This window comes from Penicillium canariense (assembly GCF_028826845.1).
Source record: "Penicillium canariense strain IBT 26290 chromosome Unknown utg000004l_segment0_segment0, whole genome shotgun sequence".
Classification (NCBI taxonomy): domain Eukaryota; kingdom Fungi; phylum Ascomycota; class Eurotiomycetes; order Eurotiales; family Aspergillaceae; genus Penicillium; species Penicillium canariense.
In genome coordinates, this window is record NW_026622731.1 from 2,473,541 (window position 1) to 2,496,051 (window position 22,511).

At 53.5% G+C, this 22,511-nt stretch overlaps 8 protein-coding genes across 8 annotated transcripts; 4 read left to right on the forward strand and 4 right to left on the reverse strand.

Annotated features, from left to right (window-relative positions):
- Nucleotides 1-122: 122 nt before the first annotated feature.
- Nucleotides 123-881, reverse strand: N7482_007210 (exosome non-catalytic core subunit CSL4; the record flags this gene model as incomplete). The annotated part of the gene is made up of 1 exon (XM_056689335.1): nucleotides 123-881. One exon carries the CDS (start codon nucleotides 879-881, stop codon nucleotides 123-125), a length of 759 nt encoding a protein of 252 aa, XP_056541764.1.
- A 501-nt stretch (nucleotides 882-1,382) lies between these two features.
- vac8 (protein anchor VAC8) lies at nucleotides 1,383-3,488 on the reverse strand (the record flags this gene model as incomplete). Its single annotated transcript, XM_056689336.1, has 5 exons — nucleotides 1,383-1,714; nucleotides 1,782-2,531; nucleotides 2,595-2,829; nucleotides 2,909-3,190; nucleotides 3,321-3,488. 5 exons carry the CDS (start codon nucleotides 3,486-3,488, stop codon nucleotides 1,383-1,385), a joined length of 1,767 nt encoding a protein of 588 aa, XP_056541765.1.
- A 1,840-nt stretch (nucleotides 3,489-5,328) lies between these two features.
- Nucleotides 5,329-7,174, forward strand: N7482_007212 (FHA domain protein; the record flags this gene model as incomplete). The annotated part of the gene is made up of 3 exons (XM_056689337.1): nucleotides 5,329-6,338; nucleotides 6,396-6,492; nucleotides 6,548-7,174. 3 exons carry the CDS (start codon nucleotides 5,329-5,331, stop codon nucleotides 7,172-7,174), a joined length of 1,734 nt encoding a protein of 577 aa, XP_056541766.1.
- A 3,790-nt stretch (nucleotides 7,175-10,964) lies between these two features.
- N7482_007213 (uncharacterized protein) lies at nucleotides 10,965-14,654 on the forward strand (the record flags this gene model as incomplete). The annotated part of the gene is made up of 7 exons (XM_056689338.1): nucleotides 10,965-11,311; nucleotides 11,375-12,676; nucleotides 13,009-13,054; nucleotides 13,122-13,382; nucleotides 13,462-13,575; nucleotides 13,627-14,183; nucleotides 14,243-14,654. The coding sequence occupies 7 exons, from the start codon at nucleotides 10,965-10,967 to the stop codon at nucleotides 14,652-14,654; spliced, it is 3,039 nt and encodes a 1,012-aa protein (XP_056541767.1).
- A 227-nt stretch (nucleotides 14,655-14,881) lies between these two features.
- N7482_007214 (uncharacterized protein) lies at nucleotides 14,882-16,343 on the reverse strand (the record flags this gene model as incomplete). Its single annotated transcript, XM_056689339.1, has 7 exons — nucleotides 14,882-15,098; nucleotides 15,161-15,315; nucleotides 15,382-15,537; nucleotides 15,597-15,719; nucleotides 15,767-15,937; nucleotides 15,997-16,143; nucleotides 16,200-16,343. 7 exons carry the CDS (start codon nucleotides 16,341-16,343, stop codon nucleotides 14,882-14,884), a joined length of 1,113 nt encoding a protein of 370 aa, XP_056541768.1.
- Nucleotides 16,344-16,598: 255 nt separating this feature from the next.
- On the forward strand, nucleotides 16,599-19,398 carry vp16 (tethering complex subunit VPS16; the record flags this gene model as incomplete). The annotated part of the gene is made up of 7 exons (XM_056689340.1): nucleotides 16,599-16,743; nucleotides 16,796-16,899; nucleotides 16,956-17,084; nucleotides 17,141-17,634; nucleotides 17,683-17,777; nucleotides 17,826-19,096; nucleotides 19,150-19,398. 7 exons carry the CDS (start codon nucleotides 16,599-16,601, stop codon nucleotides 19,396-19,398), a joined length of 2,487 nt encoding a protein of 828 aa, XP_056541769.1.
- A 36-nt stretch (nucleotides 19,399-19,434) lies between these two features.
- Nucleotides 19,435-20,080, reverse strand: N7482_007216 (Alb1 domain-containing protein; the record flags this gene model as incomplete). The annotated part of the gene is made up of 3 exons (XM_056689341.1): nucleotides 19,435-19,647; nucleotides 19,724-20,016; nucleotides 20,065-20,080. 3 exons carry the CDS (start codon nucleotides 20,078-20,080, stop codon nucleotides 19,435-19,437), a joined length of 522 nt encoding a protein of 173 aa, XP_056541770.1.
- Nucleotides 20,081-20,359: 279 nt separating this feature from the next.
- On the forward strand, nucleotides 20,360-22,438 carry N7482_007217 (ubiquitin-specific protease UBP1; the record flags this gene model as incomplete). The annotated part of the gene is made up of 1 exon (XM_056689342.1): nucleotides 20,360-22,438. One exon carries the CDS (start codon nucleotides 20,360-20,362, stop codon nucleotides 22,436-22,438), a length of 2,079 nt encoding a protein of 692 aa, XP_056541771.1.
- Nucleotides 22,439-22,511: the final 73 nt, after the last annotated feature.

Below are 22,511 nucleotides of genomic sequence, written 5' to 3' on the forward strand. Positions count from 1 at the left end.
TCGTAGACCGTGCACACCAGGCGGGTGGTGCGTAGGCCATAAATTTGCTTCAAAATAGCATTCGTGGCAAGAACGAAGGCCCAGACCTTCAGGGGGGAAAAGTCAGACAAGAGGATCGACCCTCAGAAAGGCCGAGCAACCTTTCTCTGCTCGCCAGTTCCTGTGACTGGATCCCTCATCTCCTTCCAGCTTACTGGGAACATCATATTCCCGGCCTCACTCCGCGCCATGACAACACCAAGGTCATTGCGCGCGGTAGTCAGATAGTAAAAGCTCTGATCACCGAGAGAGATGACCGAGCCGCGGACAATATCGCCGACACGGAACATTTCATCCATGACGACGCGGTCCTTCTCCACAGCCCGCACGTCCTCTTTCCGGATCAGCGCTTGGAACCGCAGCTCGTCAGTGCTGCTGTGATTCTCCGGGTTGGCGGCGGAGGTGAGGATGGAGGCGACGTTATCGTTATCCGACGCCAGCTTGGAGAGATCGCCCGTGCTCGCGGTAGCGTTGTCAAGGACCACGAGGATGGAGACTGTGGCCTGGCGCTTTTGAACACGGGTTACTCGTGCAAGGACGATAGAGTCGACGGCGGGAAGGGTATTGTAGCGTGGCTTTGGCTTGGCTGGTGCTAGCGGAGCTGCAACTACATCTTGGGATATGCCAGGAAGGATTCTTGACACGCGCAGAGTTGATTTGGTTTGCGTCTTGGGCTGTGCAGGATCAACGACGACGGGCCCGGCAATGGAGGCGTAGATGTTGGCCTGTTGAACGTGGGTGCCCGGTCCGGCAGCATACACAGAAACTGAGCCCAGGCGCTGTCCAGGAATAGCCACAGGTGGAAGAGAGGTAGACATTGTGTTGCCGGCCCCGGAAGGCATGTAATTGCAGAGTATCAAGACCGAAGAGGTGGATGGGTGTGGGATTTTTTTAGGCAGGAAGCTTTGTTTGAAACGGAAGAAAGTTGTTCCGACTTCGCCAGCGGACATATGGCTTTCATGAACTATAATTTGGTCTAAACTACCTTGCTGATGACAACCCACACTTGCTGTGCACTGCGGACTAATTAATTATGAAACAAGCCCAGATCTAGCGAGAATACACGGTGTATGCGTAGACACAAGTAAGAGACAGCGGCACCGGCCCAGAAATCAGATGGACATGGAAGAAGCGGAACAGAGGAAGAAAACACAGAAACCACGGCCCGGCCCACTCCAAATGCCCGCTGCCAGAAAGAAAATAGAATTCGGCGAATTCAATGCCCATACTAACACCCTTAGAAACGGAGAAAAAAGGAAGCAGATAGAGGGAGAAAGAAGAGAAAGGACCGAAAAGGGTGGGAATTATCGTGCACGTGAAGAAGAAGGAATCGTTGGCAGGGCTTACGCCTCAACCAAGGTCTGCTTAGGACCAGCCCCGAGCAACTCTAGGCAGCGCCGGGAAAGCGCAATGACTTCGCCTTCGCCGTCCTCTGCATCCTCTTCATCGGACTCGACGTTCTTATCGGAAATTGACTTCACCATCTGCACCACGTCCTCGGATTTGGATATGTAGCCGATCAGTGTCTTGTCTTCGGATTCGAGAAGCTGGAGCAGGGTCCAGATGGCGATATGTTGGAATGTGGGGTCCCCACTGGCAAGGAATCGCTGCAGATAGCCGTGGATGCCTCCGTTCGGATCGGCCCAGTCACGGACAAAGATTGTATAATCACCAACTACTTTTTGTTAGTCGCGATTCATGAGGTCTCCGGAGAGACCATCAGCGCATGTCTAAAAACGAACCTTTAGAAGACAGGTTGCCTAGGGCAGCCGCACTGTTCCCTTGCACCTCGATGCTCTCCGAACTGGTAAGCGGGATCAAAACATCAAACACGCCGAGATTGAGAAGATGAGGCTTGAGCTCATCGCTGAGGGCCAGCACGGCGATCGCAGCGGTCATTTCGGATTGGACAGTCAGCGGGACCCGGAGGACCAGATCCTTGCACTTCTGAACGGCTCCGGCCTGCAAGACCAGTTCCTTGTTGCGATCGGAGCTCGCGGCAAGGTTGCGGAGGGTGGAGATGGCATGGCATTGGATTTCTTCGTTGTCGGTTGAGCCCAGAAGGTCCACCAGAGGCTTGAGGAAGCCGGCGTCGATGATCGGGGACTCGTTGAGCGGATGAATGGAGATGTTCCGAATACACGCGACGGCGGAGAGAATCAGAGGAAGATAGGAAGATTGGAGAAGTCGCAAGAGTGGAGAGAGGCCCCTAGCCCGCACAATCTCCAGTTGGTACTTCTCGTCGGAAGCAAGGTTGCGGAGAGCAAGTGCCGCTTGGCATTGGACCTTGGGGGTTGATGAGTCCATCAGGTGGACCAACGACTGGACCAGGCGCGACTCGGTTTGGGCCAGGCGTTTCCGGTTGGTCGAGTCCACGGCGATGTTGCTGAGGGCGGTTGTACAGTAGTATTGGACGTCGACATCGGGGGAGGAGAGGAGGTGTACAAGAACAGGAATGGCACCGGCGTTGACGAGTTGTTGGCGGTTATCATCTATCGCACCGCATTAGCTGTGTCATTCCCCCCAAACTCCCACCACATTCCCAGTTTGCGTACCTGAATGGGTCATGTTGAGCAGGGCGCCCGTCGCATTGCGCTGGACCCGCATATCCTTCGACTTGGCGAGACGGATGAGAGGACCCAATGCTCCCGAACGAGCGATCTTGGCCTTGTTCTCCTCGTGGGTGGCCAGGTTGGTGATACAACCGACCGCATTGCACTGCACTTCGACGTTGGGCGACATCATTTGGCGGATCAGAGGGGCCAGCCCTCCGAGGGCAACAATCAACACCTTGTTCTCCGCTGAGGTCGCGGTCAGCGATCGGACAGGGCTCATAGACAGATCAAGGGTATCAATGCTTACCATTTACCGCCAGATTGCCCAGCGCCGCGCTGGCAGCTCGCTGGACTTCGATGTCGGAGCTCTGGAGCAAGAACAGGATGGGTTCGAGGGTGTCCCGATCGACTTCGCGCACATCTGCAGGGTAGGAGTTAGGTCTGACATCTTCATAGGCGAGTTTCTTCCACCCACCTCGTTCGGTGATTTCGGCGAAGGTCAAGCTGGCGCTACGTTGGAGATCGACATTATCGGAATAGACCAGGGTACTCAGAGCTCGAAGCGGCTCTCCGGCGAAGAAATCGGTTTCGGCGCGCTGCAAAAAGGGGGCCGGGATGGTTAGCAACGTCCGCCGGCTGGGGGGGGGGGGGGGAGAGGATATCTCGAGCATTCGCGATCGGGAAAGGAGGGGGCGGGAACCGCGAGAGGAGAGGATTGCAACGTACGTTCTCGAGATAGCCGAGCAGGTCGGACACGGCTTCTCGTTCATTATCGGCGAGGGTGGTTTCGTAGATGCCATCGCGAGAGCGGTTTCCGCCCAGGCAGGCCGTGATTTGACACCATTGGTCGATCGCCGACAGGCACGACAGACAGGTGGTCGCGATTCCACTCATGCCGTCCTCAACAGACCCGCATCAGGGCCGAGAACAAGATTGTGTCGAGGCTGGGGGGTCCGAGGGAGGGTGGAGGGTGCGATACAAGTCGGCGGGGAGGCGCTCTCAAGTGGTCGGGGTGAGGAGGCTGGAGGTTGGCGGCTGTTGCATATGGGATCAAGCTTTGGGATGGGAACACAAAGCAGTGGCGCGTGATAAAAAGGAGGGTCCCGAGAAGGCAGGAGGACCAAGGGTTCCACGCTGATAGATCCCAAAAGTGCCTCCAGATAAGGGAAGGGCGATCAGATGGGAGGGGGGCGGAGGAGGGAAGGGAAACGAGGTTGCAGGCGCGAGCTCACTAGCTCACTAGCTCACTTAGCTCGGTCGTTTCGCGTAGGAGAGTGATTCAAGTGGCGGGTCTCTGCACGAAGAACCTCCCGACAGGAAAGATAGAAGACAGGAGCTTTCTGAATGAAGCAGACGGACTATTGATCTCTTGCTTTTTTTTTCTGGGCTTATCGAACCAGTTCTCCCATCTCCATCTCCCATCTCCCATCTCCCATCTCCCATCACCCATCACCCATCACCCATCACCCATCGGTCCGTCCAGCGGCCGCATAACATCATCCCGAGAGCTGTGGCCAATCCCCATGCTCCGCGTCTCTCTCCATGCCCCCATGAATGGCTCGTAGTTGACTGGACTAGGCAAAGGCACCTTTGGCGCACCGAGAAGGTACAGAATAACTACTCATCTTCACTATCAGGGCCTTATCCTTCTAGACTGCGACGATCCTCCGTTTCTCGCCCATGATATACGTATACTTCCTGGCTGTTGCCCTCAACTTGCCTCGCCTGTTTCCGGGGTCCGTGCAGGACAGGCCCAATGACGTCCGATCTTCTCTCGTCGCCCTTGTGATTTCCACGCCGTGACGCAGATGATCACCGGACGATCCCGAAGAAACGGAAGAGGGTGAGATAGTCGGAGTGTGGCGTGGGCGGTCTCTCGCATCACATGGAGGGGGTACAGCATCAGAGCAAGCTCGGAGAGACATGCGAGCAGTGAAGAGAGAAGGGAGGAATACCAGGCGGACCAGCACAGATCGGAGTAGTACAGTGAGCCAGTGAGGAGGTAGGGCCGTCGGCTAAAACTACGAGAGGCCTTTCGGGCCGGAAGAGGCTATTTCCCCGCAAAAAAGGTGTGAGCACGCTGGCCAGGGGGGTTGAGGTTGGGATGGTCCGATAGACTGATGGTCCGTCTGATGGTCGTCCCGAGGTGGGTGGGCTAATAGGTTCATTGCTGTTGACGGGGATACCGAGTAACCGACTGAATCCTCCATCTTAAAAGACCCAACCAGTCCAGCGGTGGAAATCCCTCGCCTCAAGGCCCTATCGCGTTGGAGTGTGGCGGCTGTAGCTGTCGTGCCTTTCCCTCCGAAAGAGGGCTGGGTCTGGTTCCGCGAAATCTCGACCGCCAGTGACATACCACAAGCCTGGTGCCCCGGTTGAGTTCTCCATACATCTCATTCCTCTCCCCTCTCTTCCCTCCTTCTCTTTCCCCCGCCACCTCTTCTTGGGCTTGTCTGTTCTACACCTCGTGCGCCTCGCGCGGTCTTGTTTCTTTGTTCCACTGGGAGCTATGTCTTGGTAAACCGTTCCCTTTGAGCCGCTCTAGTCCAGTCGCAGCTCCCACTCCGACCTCCTCTCCCAAGCTGCCCATTGCCATTGCCAGTCTCCAACCGATCTGTGGGACGGAAACCAGACTCCCTCGTCGCATGCAGAGACCGGCAGCAGCACCAGGAAGGCCGTCCACACCCCCCGCCAGCCCCCCCTCCCCCCAGCCAAGAACCCACTAAATCGCCCCATGTCTGCCTCAACCGCCACCGCCTCCACCGCGCTCGCCGACTCTCCTCGCCCGGGGAGACTCCGCCGCTTCAGCCAGCTGCGCGCCTACACGCAGAACCTCTCCCACTCCTCCCCCAGTGTGCAACGGTCGCGCACTAGTTTGAGTAGTCGAGTCCCCTGGCTGTCCCCGTCGTCGGGCCCGGAGTCTCCAACGAACCTGGTGGGGAACTCCACTGCTGCAGGCCCCGAGAGCGACCAACCAGCCCTGTCTCGCTACACCTCTGCACCCACCGCAAGCTCCCACGGCCTTAGTGTCGATACACAAACGTCGTCGGCCGAGTCCGTACGATCGACTCCTCCGAACGAGCAAGCCCCCGCAACCTCCAATGCCATGGCGCGCTTGAGGAGTGCTTCGGCCGTCCAAGGTCGCCCGCCTCGTACCATCGCGAGAACCGCCGCCCCGGAGGCTGCCACCGCCCCCCTGGAATCCACGCCCACCGCGAGCGATGCGCCAGACTTGACGAGCACGACCCCCGCGGACGCGGTCCAGGAGACCGCCTCAAAACCCAAACAAAAGCCGACCATTCGATTTTTCCCCTATCAGGACACCTTCCAGAGCACGAGACCGTCCCTCCCGTTCGTGCCCACCGCACGCACATTACCCTCCGAGAGCTGCGTGATTCGAGTCGGTCGATACTCCGAACGGGACGGCATCCCGATTTCCAATCCCACCGAACCTTCGGATGCTCCAGTGGGCTTCAAATCGAAGGTCGTGAGCCGCAAGCACTGCGAGTTTCTGTACAGCAATGGCCAGTGGCACATCAAGGATGTGGGGAGCTCGTCCGGAACTTTTTTGAATCACATGCGGTTGAGTCAGCCGAACATGGTCTCTCGTCTCTACTCGATCAAGGATGGCGATATTGTGCAGCTGGGGATTGACTTCCGGGGAGGCGAGGAGATGATTTTCCGTTGTGTTCGGATCCGAATCGAGTGCAATCGCTCCTGGCAGCAGCAGCCGAATGAGTTCAAGTAAGGGCGTTCTCTTCTATTTCTTGTGGAGATTGGTGCCGGGCTAACACGGAACAGTAAAAATACCGAAAGCCTCATCAAGAACTTGGGGAAAGGCGATGGGGCCGACTACTCTGGCTGTCGAGAGTGTTCGATTTGCCTCGGCTCCGTGTTGGTTCGTCTTGTCGCGACCTGTTCTCGCTCGTATCTGGCGCTAACCGTTGATCTAGCGTCCCTACCAATGTCTGTTTATGGCAGCATGTGCCCATGTTTGGCATTATAAGTGCATCAGTCGTTTACTTCACTCGCCCGACTATCCAATGTTCCAGTGTCCTAATTGCCGTGCCTTTACCGATCTTAGCGCGGAGGTCGACGACACGGCCGACGTTGTCGAGAAGGACGAGACGAAGGAGCCAACCGACGCGGCATCGTCGAATGAGTCTGCGGAGCCTCGCTCAGAGACACTGTCATCCGCAAACGCACACCCTGCAAATGGCGACGAGAGCCAGGAGGTGCCCGCCCCGTTGGAACCCCACTCGGAAGAACCAGACTTGGTCACCGACGTCGAGAATCTACATTTACAAGACGATAATGATGCGGGGTCTGTGGCAGACATAGAAGAGCGCCGCAGCTCGGGCTCCTCCGCTCCTCCCACGAGTCACGATGACCTTGCCCGGAGTGCCACCATCAGCATCCCCGGTTTTCAGCCCACTCCACCACTCAACGTTCCTGCGGCGCGACAGTCACATCTTCGCGCGGACACCCCTGTTCGCTCGGAGACCTCTGATGAAAACCCTCTGACCCCACGGAACGACTCGGGCCCGCTGGCCTTTGATGGTCGCGCAGGCATGCGGTGACGAGGCCCTGCAATTTCGAAACACCTTTCATGGACAAACTGTTGGGCAATCATCCGCACTCCTCCTGTGCCGTTTAAAATGAGCATTTAATCCCCCATATTGAGCCGCCAACTTTTGCATCTTGTGAACCCTTCCGGAGCGGGTTTGCATACCCTCAGTCTCGGTCTCCTTTTGAGTTTTTCCGGTCCATCTATCAGCCCTTCTCAATAGCGTTCTTCGTCCAGTTGGAACTGCTCATGGCACCTCGGCGTTTCCTCATTTGTCCTCTACAATGTCCTTTTTCGTTTTCATCCTAATTTCCTTTTGACTGTATTGCATTCCGCCCCTCCCCTTTTTTCGATATACCCATTGAGCCGCCTGGGCTGGTCATCATGAGCTTGATCGTCTGTGGGGTGAACTAGGAACCTTCTTTTGGGCCGGTCTCTTGCTTTGCCCTGTTTTCTTTCTGCCATCTTCTCCGACTTCGTCTTGCGGTTGGCGTCCGATCTAGTAGTTTATGTCTTGACAACCCGGGTATCTATAAACCTTATTCTTTGCCAATCTGGATCCTTTGTCTGAAGCACATCGAACGTGTGATGTCTCGTATCTGTAGTAAGGTTTATTGATAAGCTTGTAACCCTATTGCCCTGTTTCTCGACCGAGGAGGCCAGATGGATTCTGAGTTTCGTCGAGCCTGCCTCCTCAAGGTTTATGAACCATTCTTGAGCCTGCGGGCTGGTGAACCCCGCCTCCAGGCTGTCCGAATTTGGTGCCGGGGACTGATCAGCCACCTGACCGGTGGGGCCAACGCCCACAGGATCCAAGCCTCAACATGGCGATGGATTAATACATCCTGGAATGGGCCCTCAAAGATCCAGTGCTTCGGATATTGGGGGCCCAACATCTACCCCGATGGAGCTCTTCGCCCCTACTGGTTCTGTTTTTGGCCCGCTTGGCAGTAGGATGAACTGGTCCCTGCATTTCTGCGTCCCGTATCAGATACTTGCTTAGCGCCCTTGCATGCATGTACACCATCTGCCCTCGGTGGAAATTATCATAGTGTCTGGTGGTAGGTGCTACATAGTTTTCCTTTGCTAGCTACTCAGCATCACAATTAAGCGGTTTCAATTCATTCACGGCTGCATCTCTAAGGCCAAATCTTCCTTGATGAGCGTATGCACTAGGTAAGCTGACGGCAACAACCATCTTGAACCCGGGAACTTTCGATATGACGCTAGTCATGCCCGTCTCTTGCTCTCTGCCTTAGCAATCAACTTCGCGCCTTGCTCCAAGGGGGCAGGCGCAGGGAACGCCCAGCGCCACGCGAGCCACTAAGAGGGCGGCGGGTGTTCGGGTAGCAACTCCGCCCTCAACCAGAGGCGGGCCCGGGGCTGGGGCGTGTGGCTCTTGGCCCTTGGGGCGGTCTTCGTCTGCGGGGTGGGGGGCCGGCCCTGCAGTGACCTCGCCGTTTATAGCGACGGACATGGGCCATCATGCGCGCGCTTGAATGGATCTTTGTTCGTGTGGGAGGTGTCGCTGCTGGGGATTGACTTCCTTTGTTTGTCCATCACTCCCTTCCCTTATATACCGCGAGACGAGAGGCTTGAGGGAAGATCTGCTTTCGCCCCCGTCACGTACCTCTTTGAGAATGCAGCTGTTGGTTACCGCCTGTTTCATGCTGGCGGGGTTGGCGTCGGCGCAGGCCAATAGTATAGCTGAACCACTGGTAAGACGCCTGTCCATCTGTTCTACAGATCCAGCCCTGGCGTGTAGCGGTAGCTAACGTGCATCGAAAGCCCGTGATATCAACGTCCACGCGGTTTATGAATGGTATCCAACAACGTGCGGAATGGGGCGCGTGTTTTGAGCTCAAGGGCCTGGCGTCAGTCGCTCCTACGACCCCTGATATCCATGGAGAGTAACTAATGTCAAAATAGTCGTAATTGTCTTGGATCCATCGATATTCCGTGCCCCCACGAACCTGGAATCGAGAACATCTGCACAATCTACCAGTAGGTGGACCGGATTCAAACCGAGACCCATTAGAGAGCAATCGAATTAACGAGAAGCAGAGACACCAACTGTCAAGATGAAATAATTACATTCGACCGACCACATTATGATTTATTTACCTTCGGTGATAGGGCTAGAGAATTGCCCATCGGCCGACAAGCCGGGAGTGTGAATTGCCAAAAGGGAGTCACCACCAGAGACGGCCATATCTGGAGGAGTTATCTTGTTTCATCAAAGTTTGGAAGAAGTTGCCCCGGCGATCCTTGCAGCGACGATTTAGATTGTGAGATGTCGCCCAGGATGTTCAAGGATTATCACTGCGCTCCAACCTCGAGGACGTGTAAGCAGCGTCGGCTGCTCAACCTATCAGCAAGCGCCAAGGGACACGGGGGAAAAGCTCTAGTTTAATACCCATACTGCAATACGTTCATTTAATCCAAGCTTTCAAGGAACTCTATTCTTCCAAGAGCAGGGTGGGTATTCGTTCTATTCCTTCTGTTCGAGGCGTGTCAATTTCAGACCCTCCGACTCACGCAATGCGACAACCCGATACTAAGGAGCTCTATTAATCACAAAGACTGGGGTGGTTTCGAATGGCCCGATTCTCTAGGCGTATCGCCCCCAGATTTTTATATTTCCCCGGAGGTGATGGTGGGTCAAGTGTCAAGTGTAGAACTAAATTAATCATGTCCGATCAACTTCATATCGTTATTATCGGGAGCTTTAGACGAATGGGGCTTGTTGCAACAAATCCCTGCGATCACACTTTACCTAATTCCATTTGTGATCCAAGAGCGGGGAAATCATATCAACTCACAATACACAGCCCTGTCTTAGAGAAATATGGGCGCCCTTATCTCCAAGTCCATCGGGCGGGCTACCATCGCATCCTGATTTGTGAGGCAATCCGGTGGGGAGTCAACATCAAATTATGATCAACCGTTATTCGGATGGACTTCGAGAAGCCTGCGGGGATCGTCCAAGGAGCCTCGAATCCAGAATTCACAGCTGATTTGGTCATTATCTGCGGATATAGTTGGGGAATGAAGCAGAACATGGGTCTGCCAAGCTCGCTTGGCGATGCGTAATGCGCAAATCCATTTATTGAGTTCCTTTTCTATCTCATTTTATTATCTTCGAATTGGTTGACAGACACACGATCTTTGACTGCCAAGTCCCGGAAAGGCTTGGCATAATGGAGTTAATTTCTTCTGTGTTGGTTTGCCTTTTATCTTTTTGAAGTCATTTGTTACCTTAGCTGTATATGTATAACTAGTTGAAACTGTCCCTTATACTGGCTAGATTTCTGCCGACCATAAGCCTTCCCATACAGCTTCTATAAAATGAAGAGCCCCTCCCCGAGACTGATTAGAGTAATGATACGCACAGCGGCTGTATGGAACCCTTGGACACGGCAGCCGTCCGGGGTTAACACGCTATGGCCCAATCCCTGATGAGCTTATCACTTGGCAGCTTACTAGCGCCGCCTTCTCCTCCCCTTTTCAGTCCGTCACCGATAACACGCCTGAACCTGGTATCGCTCTTATCAATCCGAGATATGATCTAGACGTGCTGCCAAGATGGAGCATGCGCAATGGAAGTCGTCCGATGCGCTGCATCGCTTGCATCTCCCGATAGGGATGTGGTATCTCCACCGCAGCGATTGAATGTGTAGGGACTGTCCCCGCACCGTACCCTGAGTCTATTCTCCCTGGCCCCAACGTCAGGGTGCATATAAGGACTATGTCCCCGCTCATCTGCTGGATGCATCCTCACGGTGCTCCAGCACACGACCACCATGGAGAAGAAGGCTTCTGCTGCAGACATTTCCATTCCTAGCGAGGGTGCTGGCTCTGGCACTGGCACCGTCGAGGCGTACGGCGAAACAAAGCGCGGTCTCGCATCCCGCCATGTGCAATTGATGGCCATCGGAGGCTCCATTGGAACCGGGCTCTTCGTCGGCATTGGGTCTTACCTCCGGGATGCAGGTCCGCTGTCATTGTTTCTTGGATACTTGGTCTGGGGCGTGCTCTTCATTCTGCCGACTAACCTGAGTGTTGGCGAGATGTGTGCCTATCTTCCTATTCGAGGATCAATCTTCGAATTGGCTGCGCGCTTCATCGACCCAGCATTTGGTTTTGCTATGTAAGTTTCCCGTTTTGGGAAACCCCCCCCCCCCGAGGCCGGGATCAATACTCATGACTGTAGGGGCTGGGTATACTTCTATGGGGGTGTCATGCTTGTGTGTACAGAATACGCAGCTGTTGCGACCGTGATGCAATTCTGGACTACGAGCGTTAATCCCGCAGTCTGGGTGGCCATGGCCCTCGTGGTCTGCTCATTACTCAACTTTGTTGCTGTCAAATATTATGGCGAGAGCGAGTTCATTATGGCATCCACGAAAATCTTGCTCTTGATCGGTCTCGTCCTCATAACCTTTATCACGATGGTTGGCGGCAACCCGAAGCACGATGCATACGGATTCCGCAACTGGTCTGATGGTGTGATGTTTGAATACTATACCGACGGGGTTACGGGCCGATTCCTTGGGTTCTTCTCCGTCATGGTCTATGCTGCTTTTTCTGTGGCTGGTCCTGATCTGCCCGCTTTGGCCGCAGGAGAGATTCAGAACCCGCGATACACCATTCCTCGAGTCGTCAAAATGACCTTCTACCGTATCGTTGGTTTCTATGTGGTCGGCGTGCTGGCTGTCGGTATCATCTGTAACCCCCGCGATCCTCGTCTGATGTCCGCTATTGATTCTGGCGCCGCCGGATCCGCGGCCTCACCCTGGGTGATCGGGATTCAGAATCTCGGCATCACCGGCCTCCCTGATCTGATCAATCTCCTGATTCTCCTATCTGGCTGGTCCTGCGGAAACGCGTATGTTTACAGTTCCAGTCGAACCCTCTACTCGCTCGCTCGCGACGGCCAAGCCCCGAAGTTCCTTCTCAAATGCACTGCATCCGGTATTCCTGTCAACTGTGTGCTTACTGTCTCGCTTCTCTCGTGCATCACTTTCCTCGTGGCGGGCTCCTCTTCCGTGACCGTGTTCTACTGGTTCGTCGATTTGACCACCATCGCCTTCGTGCTGACCTACACGGGCATGCTCCTCGTTTTCCTGGCCTGGTACCGCGCCTTGAAGGCACAGGGCATTGATCGCAAATCGTTCGTTCCCTGGGCCTCTCCTTTCCAGCCATATTTCGCCTGGTTTGCTGTCGTCATTGGCATCGCAACAGCCATCTTCAACGGATTTTCTGTCTTCAAGCCCTTCAGTGTGCAGGGCTTTGTGACCTCATACTTTGGCGTTGCCTTTTGGGCCGTCACCTTCATATTCTGGAAAGTGTATCACCGGACCAAGTTTGTAGATCCCGCCCAGGCAGACCTGTACTCTGGCAAAGCGGAGGTGGACGAGGAATGCAAGCAATGGGAAGATGGTGGCTGGGAGGAGCGACGGAAGGCCGAACTGGCGCAGATGAACTGGGTGCGACGTGCCTGGGAGCGGATGTGGTGATCAGATGCGGTATAGCAGTTTTTAGCCCTATATTATTCATTGATTTATTGATTGAGGCTTCTTATTCCCAAGCTGGGTCGCCCTGTATGATTCTAAATCTTTTATTGGCAATTACGATTGGCTGATCCACCCAAAAAATCTAGCGCTCCGCCCGCATATGCAAGACCCAGCGATTCTGTAGCGGAATACGATTTAATTGGAGAGAATGTAGTAAATCATCACAACTAAAGAAGCTAAATTCGAACATTTTCTTTCGATGTAGACTACTTACGGGGCAAATGGGCAAATGGCGGTGTCTCAATGAGGAGTACTTACCGCACTAAGTTAGTTACTCGCCAGTGGCGCTTAATCAAGAAAGCCACGAGGATGTCAACGTGCGTGGTGATCATAGCGTTTCCCCACCCCTGACGCGAGGGCCATTCAAGAAACTTGTCTCTCAAGATAGCTGGCCATCCGACTACCTCCACACCTCTCCCTCGATCTAATCCCGGTGACAAGCGGGTAACTGCGCCGATCGACGGTGCCATCTCCACAGCTGACCGACTATCGCTATCGCCGATCGACTCGAAGCAAGATGCGGTTGAACTTCAGCGAGCCGCCGACCCCGACTTTGAGTCGCCAAAACACCTTGACGTACGGGCGGCACCACCAACGGCGGACGACACATCCGCATCTGTTGTCGTCGCGGAAGAAGCCAAGAAGGTACGATTCCCAATTATTCCGGGACCGAACAATATCTCATATCTCGTGAAGATGGCCGCTGGTCTTCCGTTTCATCAAGGGGGCGATCCACGCGGAGATTTTACTACCAGTCTTCCTGCATGCCGTCTTCACAGCCTTTGTCGTCTACCTTGACACCTATGTTTTCGAAACTGTCGGCCTCCCGGCTAGCATCGTATGAATTCTTTCCAATTATCAACGAAATATCTCGCTGACATGCCCTCAGATCCCGTCGCTGTCTATCGTGGTTGGCCTGATGCTCGTCTTCCGCAACCAGACCTCCTACAACCGATTCTGGGACGGAAGAAATGCCATGAGCACGATGAATACCTGCTTGCGCAACCTAACGCGCACCATCGTCACTAACAGCTACAGCGCAACCCGCGGCCCGCCCACTCTCGCGGAAAGCCAGGACGTCGAACGCACCATTCGCATCCTGATGGCCATCCCATTCGCCGTCAAAAACCATCTCCGCGCAGAATGGGGAGCTGCCTGGGCGATAGGTGCTACTTTGGGGCATGACGTGGACGAGCATGGCACCGCTGCGTATAACCCCGACTACGCGGGCTTGCTTCCAGCTGGACTGGAGGGCCATGAAGATGAGGGACTCGGCCTTCCGTACCAACTCACGTTTTTCGTTGATGGGTTTATCAAGCGTGGAGAGAACCGTGGGTGGTTCAATGCGCCTGGCGCAAGTCAAATGCAGGCACAGCTGAATACATTTTTGGATGCATATGGGAGAATGGAAACGATCAAGCTGACTCCAATGCCGGTGGCACATCTGTAAGTCCAAGGGTAGGTTGCCTATGGGTTGACATTGCTAATTGATTTGTAAAAAACAGTATCCACCAGAAACAGGTCCTCGCTCTATTTGGCTGCGTCCTGCCCTTTGCTATGGTTGATGAGATGGGCTGGTGGGCTATTCCAATCGTCTGCCTAGTAATCTTTACACTCTATGGTATCGAGGGTATAGGCTCCCAGTTAGAGGACCCCTTCGGCTATGATCGGAATGACATCAAAATGGATGCTCTGGTCGGCGACGCGAAGACAGAGATTGATGTCGTCCTGGCAGAGTGGCGCACGTATTCGAAGGCCATGGAGAGCGCGTGGCATGGAGAGGGCGCAGAACGCAGCCACGGGGAGCGATGCTTAGACGCAGACCGCAAACCGACCGCAAATGGAGATGAGCAGGGTCAACGCAAGTATACGCCCCCGGATTTGTTCTTAGAGTTGAGGCCGCAGACCACAACTTGATGATTATTGGTTTGACTTTTTGTATCCATATTTCCTATTCCTTTTCGTGTTTAACTATGCTGCACAGACTTTTTGAAATAGTTGAATGGAACACAGCGGGGGGAGTTTATCGAATTTCTATTGCGTATCAGGGGTATTTCAAACGCAAACTCCTCAGAGAAAAAACAAGCGACCAGAGTGAACACGCCTTAAACCAAGGTGATGCAGAGCTGATAGAAGGATGTACATCAGATGGGAGGCTCCAGCGCCAAGACGCCGTCCAGAATTGAATCCGGCGTTACATCTGCTAGGACATGGGAGACAGCCGCTAAGTCACTCCCGTATTGCAGACTTCGATCATCACCAGGGGCAGTGACGACAATACGGTGTCGGAACACCTTTCTCGCAGCAAGTGCCACGATTGACGGAGTAAGGTAGTCTATACCATGTAGAGGTGCAAGGAGTCTGTCGGAATTGTGTCAGTTAACCCGTTCGAACTATGCCTACAGCAACAGATATCGCCTTACTCTGCAAGTCGGGCGAACTGAAAGTTCGCTCGAGCAGATATCCCGCCACCCACAGCGCGGCTCAGACGTAAGAAGACCACGATATCTTGGATGTACCGAACTACTTCGGCACTGGTAGTGACCGATTCGCTGGCTTCTCGAAGTTTGTCCATCATCTATACAGGCGAAATCTTACGATGAGCTTCAACCCCAAACACCAAAGAGGGAGAATATGAACTCACCGTTGTACTGACCCTCGCGCTCGTTTTCTGTGGGAGCTTCGGCGTGTGAATTACAGATGATGCCGACATCTGACCATCGGATAGCCAATCATCTGCCTCGAGATACGTGTAGCCATCCTCAGGACTATGGAAATGAGATATGAAAAGATGCTCATTCTGCAGCGAATGGATTAGAAAGGAAGAGAAGCGAATGCAAATCAGAGAAAACGACTGACAAGATGCGTCTTCAGCGGCGGCTCGAGTTGATCAGTTTCTCGCACCAAGAGTGGTATGAAAAGAAATTCTGTGGGTGCGTTCAACATCCCACACTCCGTGGCTAATTTCCGGGTCCGCATCAACTGCAATAGCCATGAGCAAAATTCCAAAACTAGGTGATAAGACTAACCTGTAAAGCTTGGACTTGTACGTCATCATCAGTCAGGTTGAGATTTTTGGCAATGATGATGTTCACCACATTGATTTCATCAATGGCACTCCTCGGGGCCGCACTCCTCGGGGCCGGGGACCTGCTGTGCTCCCGCTCCCTTGGAGTCATATATGTCGAGACGTTACTGGACTGCACTGGTTAGTTCATGACCAATGACGCGCCTCGAATAGAAGCTTGGGGATACATACAGATCCACTCTTCAATTTGAAATACGACGGGCGCTCTTGGCCCTTGCGGGCATCCGCCGTGAGGACCTCATTGTGGATATCCTCGATGGAAGTTGCTGAAGAACAATCGAGGATGGAATAAGACAGATCAAATGTGTTAGAGCAGATCTGCAGATCCATTAGCTCTGAATGCAAGTTACTCTGGCGATTTCAAGTCGCCATACCAAGGCTAACTCTTGGGCAAGGTCGTCGATACAGTCGCCCGTAGTCTCGATCAAGCAATGTTCATACGCGACCAAAGACAAAAGCAGCGCCACTTCAAGGTCAGAAAGTTGTCGCACAAGTTCCTCGAGGCTCAAATAATCCATTCTTGAGCTCCATCGGCCACTGAGTCTCTTCAGGCGAGATCCGATGGTGTAACCGTGGACGGTGATGGGCGGGGAGGAACTGCAGAGTTGGAGCCTGAATAATAGGACATCAAAGTTACCCAGAGTGGACTAGCGCGGCCTCCCCCGTGGGAGCGGCGGCGCTTCGCCGCAGACCAACGCCAACCACCCTAACAACACGGGGCATGGGTTGACGGTCTTTTCAGGGCCCTCGTTTACGACAGAATCTGCCCTGTAATGGCTCCTTCAAACCCTCTCGCCAACTGGGAGAAGGTTGGCGACAGTTTCTACCGCAAAATTCCTGCGTATGACGCCGTCTTTGATGATGATGTTGAATTAGAGAACTACATTGTCGCCGGCGCCCCTTACGGGGGAGCCATAGGTATGAGTCAGTCCTGGTCGCAGAATGACACTCTAGCTAAAGCTTCGTGCAGCGCTTCATCGCGATGAGAGTAAGCCATTTAAGGTACGGGATAGTCAGGCCCGGTCCAGCATTGGCATTTATTCCTGCTCAGGAAAGCAGATTAATCGCATTAATGTTTGTTCCTATACTCCATCACGGACATCTGGATGTATGAGCTAATCGATTGGCAGTGGGAGCAAGCTACGATTCGGGGGCTCGGCTGGTCCGACAAGGAGGAGCTCCTAGTTGTGTCTGAGGACGGCACAGTACGCCGTTACTTCGGCTTAGACGGTGATTTCACTTCATTCTCGCTGGGAAATGTGAGACAGAATTGACACTGAGATTCATGTATTTGTGGTGAACTGACAATATGCAGGGTGCGGAAGAATATGGCGTGAGAGCCTGCCAGTTCTGGGCATCGGGTCTTGTGGCACTGCTGTCCAACAATCAGTTGATCGCCGTCTCAAAATATGACGAGCCACGTCCGAGGCTACTAGCACCATGCCCCGAGGGAGAGGTGTCATCCTGGTCATTGATTCCCCCAGCGCATACGCTGTCACGATCTGTAGAGGTCTTGCTCGCTGTCGACAAGACGGTTTACTCAGTCGACTCCACCGAAGCGGAAGACAAGATATTGCAAGATGGTCCCTTCAAGCATGTCACTGTGTCTCCCACCGGTCTCCTCGTGGCACTGTTTACGGGGGAAGGAAAACTATGGGTTGTCAGCAATGACTTTCAAAACAAAATCAGCGAATACGATTCCAAATCCCGTGTGGCTCCTAGCAGTGTGAATTGGTGCGGTGATGATGCAGTTGTTCTTGCCTGGGAGGATGAAATCCACCTTGTCGGGCCTAATGGAGCTGCCTCAAAGTAGGTGTTATCCTCACTCAATCGTTGTCAATCACTAACCACCAATAGGTACTACTACGATGGTCGGGTACATGTCATCCCTGAATTTGATGGTGTGCGCCTCATCACCAACGATACTTGCGAGTTCCTGCACAAGGTTACAGGTCAGATACAAAATCACGAATTCATGAAAATTTACTGATTTCATATAGACGTGACAGAAGAGATTTTCCGACTGGGCTCTTCATCGCCTGCCTCGGTGCTGCTCGATTCAGTAGATCAATTGGAAAAGAAGTCCCCCAAAGCCGATGAGAACATTCAGCGCATCCGTTCGAGTCTCCCTGCCGCAGTCGATGCTTGCATCAAAGCCGCAGGTCATGAATTTGATGCTTATTGGCAGAAACGGCTTTTGAAAGCTGCATCCTTTGGCAAATCAGTCCTGGAGCTCTACAACAGTGATGAGTTCGTTGAGATGACTGAGAAGCTGAGAGTTCTCACAGCAGCCAGAGATTACCAGATTGGGTTGCCGATTTCATATGAGCAATACCTCCGCTTAACCCCAGAAGGACTCATTGAACGACTAATCTGTCGTCACGAGTATCTTCTTGCTATCCGTGTCTCTGAATTTCTCCAAATACCCGCAGACCGAATCTATGTCCACTGGGCTAGCCAGAAGGTCCGGGTATCGACGGTCGATGATGAAGCCGTATGCAAATTGATTGTCCAAAGACTGGAAGGGAAACCGGGCATCTCTTTCGAAGTCATTGCACAGACAGCTTACGACGAAGGTCGATCGCACCTGGCCACGCAATTGCTGAACCATGAGCCGCGGGCAGGGAAACAAGTCCCCCTGTTGCTGAACATGGAAGAAGATGAGCTCGCTCTGGATAAAGCGATTGAGAGCGGTGATGATGACCTGGTGAACTACGTGCTACTGCACTTGAAGAGTAAACATCCTCTGGCAAGCTTCTTCCGAATGATCAACACCCGCCCGATGGCGTCCGCACTAGTCGAGACGGCGGCTCGAGGGGAAGACACCGAGCTTCTCAAGGATCTTTACTACCAAGACGATCGGCCGATGGATGGATCCAACGTCTTGCTATCTGAAGCTCTACGAGCGACAGATCCGCAACGCAAAACAGAGAAACTCCATCTGGCGGCGCGCCTACTGTCAGACTCAAAGGACCCGACGGTGGTGTTGCAGCAGAAACTGGTCTCCGAAGCCTCCCAGCTTCTAAAGGTTCAAGAGTCGCTCGATAAAGATCTCGCCGATCACAGCGAGTATTTCGGCCTCAGCTTGAACGAGACCATTTACAGACTCGTTCGGGCTGGCTACGGGAAAAGAGCACAAAAGGTGCAGGGTGAATTCAAGATGCCCGAAAAGGCGTTTTGGTGGTTGAGACTCCGAGCCTTGGTGGCTAAGCGCGACTGGGGTGAGCTGGAGGAGATTGGCAAGGTCAAGAAATCCCCAATCGGATGGGAGGTAAGATAAAATTCCCATTATGTTTGAACACACGCTTACATGAGCGGATCTAGCCTTTCTATAACGAGATCCTTGGCGCCGGAAATACAAAGCTCGCCTCGGTTTTCGTCCCGAAATGCACGAATCTTCCTGTCGCCGACCGAATTGAAATGTGGGTGAAGTGCGGAATGATTGTCAAAGCGGGAGAAGAGGCACACAAGGCCAAGGACGTGAACACCCTCGAACTCCTCCGGACTAAAGCGTCCGGTCCTGCAAGTACTGAGATTGAGCGCATGATCAACCAGCTCAGGCCGAGGAAGTAGTTTTTCAAATGGGTCAGTCTTTAGGCTGCGCTGCGTTCAGGTGATTTCATCATATTCATCCGCAGGGACAGACTCGGCTGCAACTAGGTTGGAGGAGGGGAGGACATTTGTCGTAGGCTTTGCCGGTTCGATTTTCTCGGTGGTCATAGCATCGTCGTCATTGTCATCATCATCATCCTCTTCGGCTTCCTCATTTTGCTGGAGAGCGGCGAGAATGGATGTTTTCTTGTTCGTGTCTTCCCAATCAGCCTGGAAAGAGAAGACTTTGTCAACACATGATGTATACCGCAAATAAATGCACAATTCAAGGGCAATGATTCCATACTCTTCGCTCGTTCACGATCTTCGCCCGGACGAAACTCTTAGCCTTCTTAATTTCCAACTGGTCCATAACCGCCTCGGCCCTGTCCATACCCTTCTGCTGTCTCAACCGCTGTGCCTTAGTGAGGTTCTTACCCTTCCTCTTTTTCTGAACTCCGGCAGTTGCGCGATCCGCCAAGAGGGTAGGGCGCTGAGTGGATGGAGAAGATTCGACTCGGGGCAGAGAGGTCAGGGACTTGTCCAAGTCGAGACTCGGCGAGGCGCCTCGCCGGGCCGCACGGGAGTTATTCGTCTTGGCTGAAAGATGTTAGGTCGGAATCAAAGCAAAAGACGGCTTGGACTCACGCTTATTCTTTGCCATGGTGGGATTTGTTTTGGGATGAAGAGTAACCAGATGTGTGTGGGGGACCTGAGCCTATCGATAAAAATTTTTGCGGTCGGCGCGATGTACCCGAAGCGCAGCCTCGGACCACGCGCGAGTGGAAAGCTGGAAAGTTGTATACATCGAGGCTTGGCCTCCTCCGCCTTCGTCCCTCTCAACCTGCGCTCCCCGGTATTCGACAACCGTAGCCCTCGGCTCGGCCCATGCTAAACCGGTCTCTCTCCTGCCGCTGTGGCTTGCTTGATCTTTGATTCCGCCATGAGTGCCCGCAGAGTGGGAGCTGACATCTCGAACGGCCCCATTCATCATTACGCAAGCCAGAGCAGCCACGATGAGACAGTTTTTAGGGCGCAGCAGAACAACCAGGCACTAGGATACACGGCCCTCGCCCTTATCCCCGTCTACTTACTTCTCGATCATTTTGGTTTCGCTCCAATCTCGCTTATGCGGGCGCTCTGGAACGTACTCGTTTACATTACTCCATCCTGGATCCTCCTCGCATTGGATTCCCGCATGTCGCCTTCAGAGTCCTCCCCCTCCAGTCCCTCGAATATGTCCTTCCACGCGAAGAGCGAGTCTATGCAACGGATACTGGGCCTGGACAACAACTCCTTCCCGTTTTTCCCTCGATCGCGATCCCTCTCAGGCCTCGGCAACGCACTCCTGGGCCACAACAAAGACGCTATTCCTCCAGGGCTTGGAAACTGGGACAACTCCTGTTATCAAAATAGTATTATTCAGGGACTGGCTTCGCTGAAGTCGTTTTCAGCCTTCTTGGCACGCAACGTTGATCGTCTGGGAGATAAGAGCTCGTTCTCGACACACCAGGCGCTCAAAGGGATTATCGACCTCCTGAATAGCGCGTCGAATTATGGACACAAGCTCTGGATCCCCTCAGATCTGAAATCAATGAGTAGCTGGCAACAGCAGGATGCGCAGGAATACTTCTCTAAGCTGGTTGATCAGATCGACATCGAAATTCAGCAGGCTTCGCGAGGGGAAACAAGGAATATGGGACTGAAAATGACCGGACCGGAGGAGAACATTCTCAAAGAGGTTTGCTTGGATACAACTGCTGTCGACGAGAATATCGTTTCAGCAATCGAGAAGGCTTCTTTACGCAACCCCCTGGAAGGTTTACTGGCCCAGCGGGTGGGATGTATGAAATGTGGATGGACAGAAGGACTGTCACTCATCCCGTTCAACTGCCTCACGGTTCCCCTCGGAGCTAAGTCTGAATATGACATACGCGAGTGTTTGGATCAGTACATGACATTGGAGCCCATTGAGGGGGTGGAGTGTGCCAAGTGCACATTATTACGTGCACGACAGCAACTGAAGATCCTTCTAGGGGGTATGCTTGACGAAGATGAGGCTGATAAGCTACAATCACCTGGACTTTCGGATGCTGTGAAGTCCTCTGCCCAATCACGCCTTGACGCCGTGGAGACTGCTCTTGAAGAGGATGATTTCGCCGAGAAAACATTGGCACAAAAATGCCACATCCCGTCAAAGAACCGAATGTCTACAACAAAATCTCGTCAGGCTGTGATTGCTCGGGCACCCCAATGTCTTATCGTCCATATCAACCGAAGCCTCTTCGATGAGACGACTGGGGCGCTGATGAAGAATCATGCCACGGTCAAATTCTCTAAAACTCTGGATATGAATGACTGGTGTCTCGGTACCCAGCCTGCAAAACAGTCTCAATGTATGCCTGAGCGATGGGAGACGGATCCCTCCGAATCGATGCTTCCTCACCCAGGCGAGGCAGTCCGCATTTCCAGCAGACAATATGAACTCCGCGCCATAATCACGCACTATGGCCGCCATGAGAATGGTCATTATATCTGTTACCGTAAATATCCAACATCTATCTTCCCAGCACCGGTTCCCGATGAGATCCTACAGGCTGAAGGAGATAAGGAGAAGCCGGAGCGTTGGTACCGACTCAGTGATGACGATGTGCAGATGGTTAGCGAAGGCCATGCCATGTCCCAACCAGGCGCCTTCATGCTATTCTATGAGGCAGTCGATTGTCCCGTATTGCCGCCCTCTGAAGTCACGAAACCAGAATCAGTTCAGTCCGAGGCTTCAGACTTGGTGTCAAATTTCACCATGTCCGAGGGCATGTCAACCACATCAACAGTGACAGACGCCGAGTCTACCACGTCCCGCGCAACAAGCGTATCGGCCCCCGATCGCGCTCCGCTGCCCGTGGAAGACGTCGACATCAAGGCTACCTCCCCGCCTCTCAAGACTTCCCATGTGCTGGGCATCAACACCCAGACTCCTGCTGATGACCTTGGCTCTCTATCGGCCATCATTGCCTCATGATCTGCTTTGACGGCCGGCTTTGTACTTTGTTCTATATTATGATGATACCCGAAACTCTTTCCATAGAGGGCGT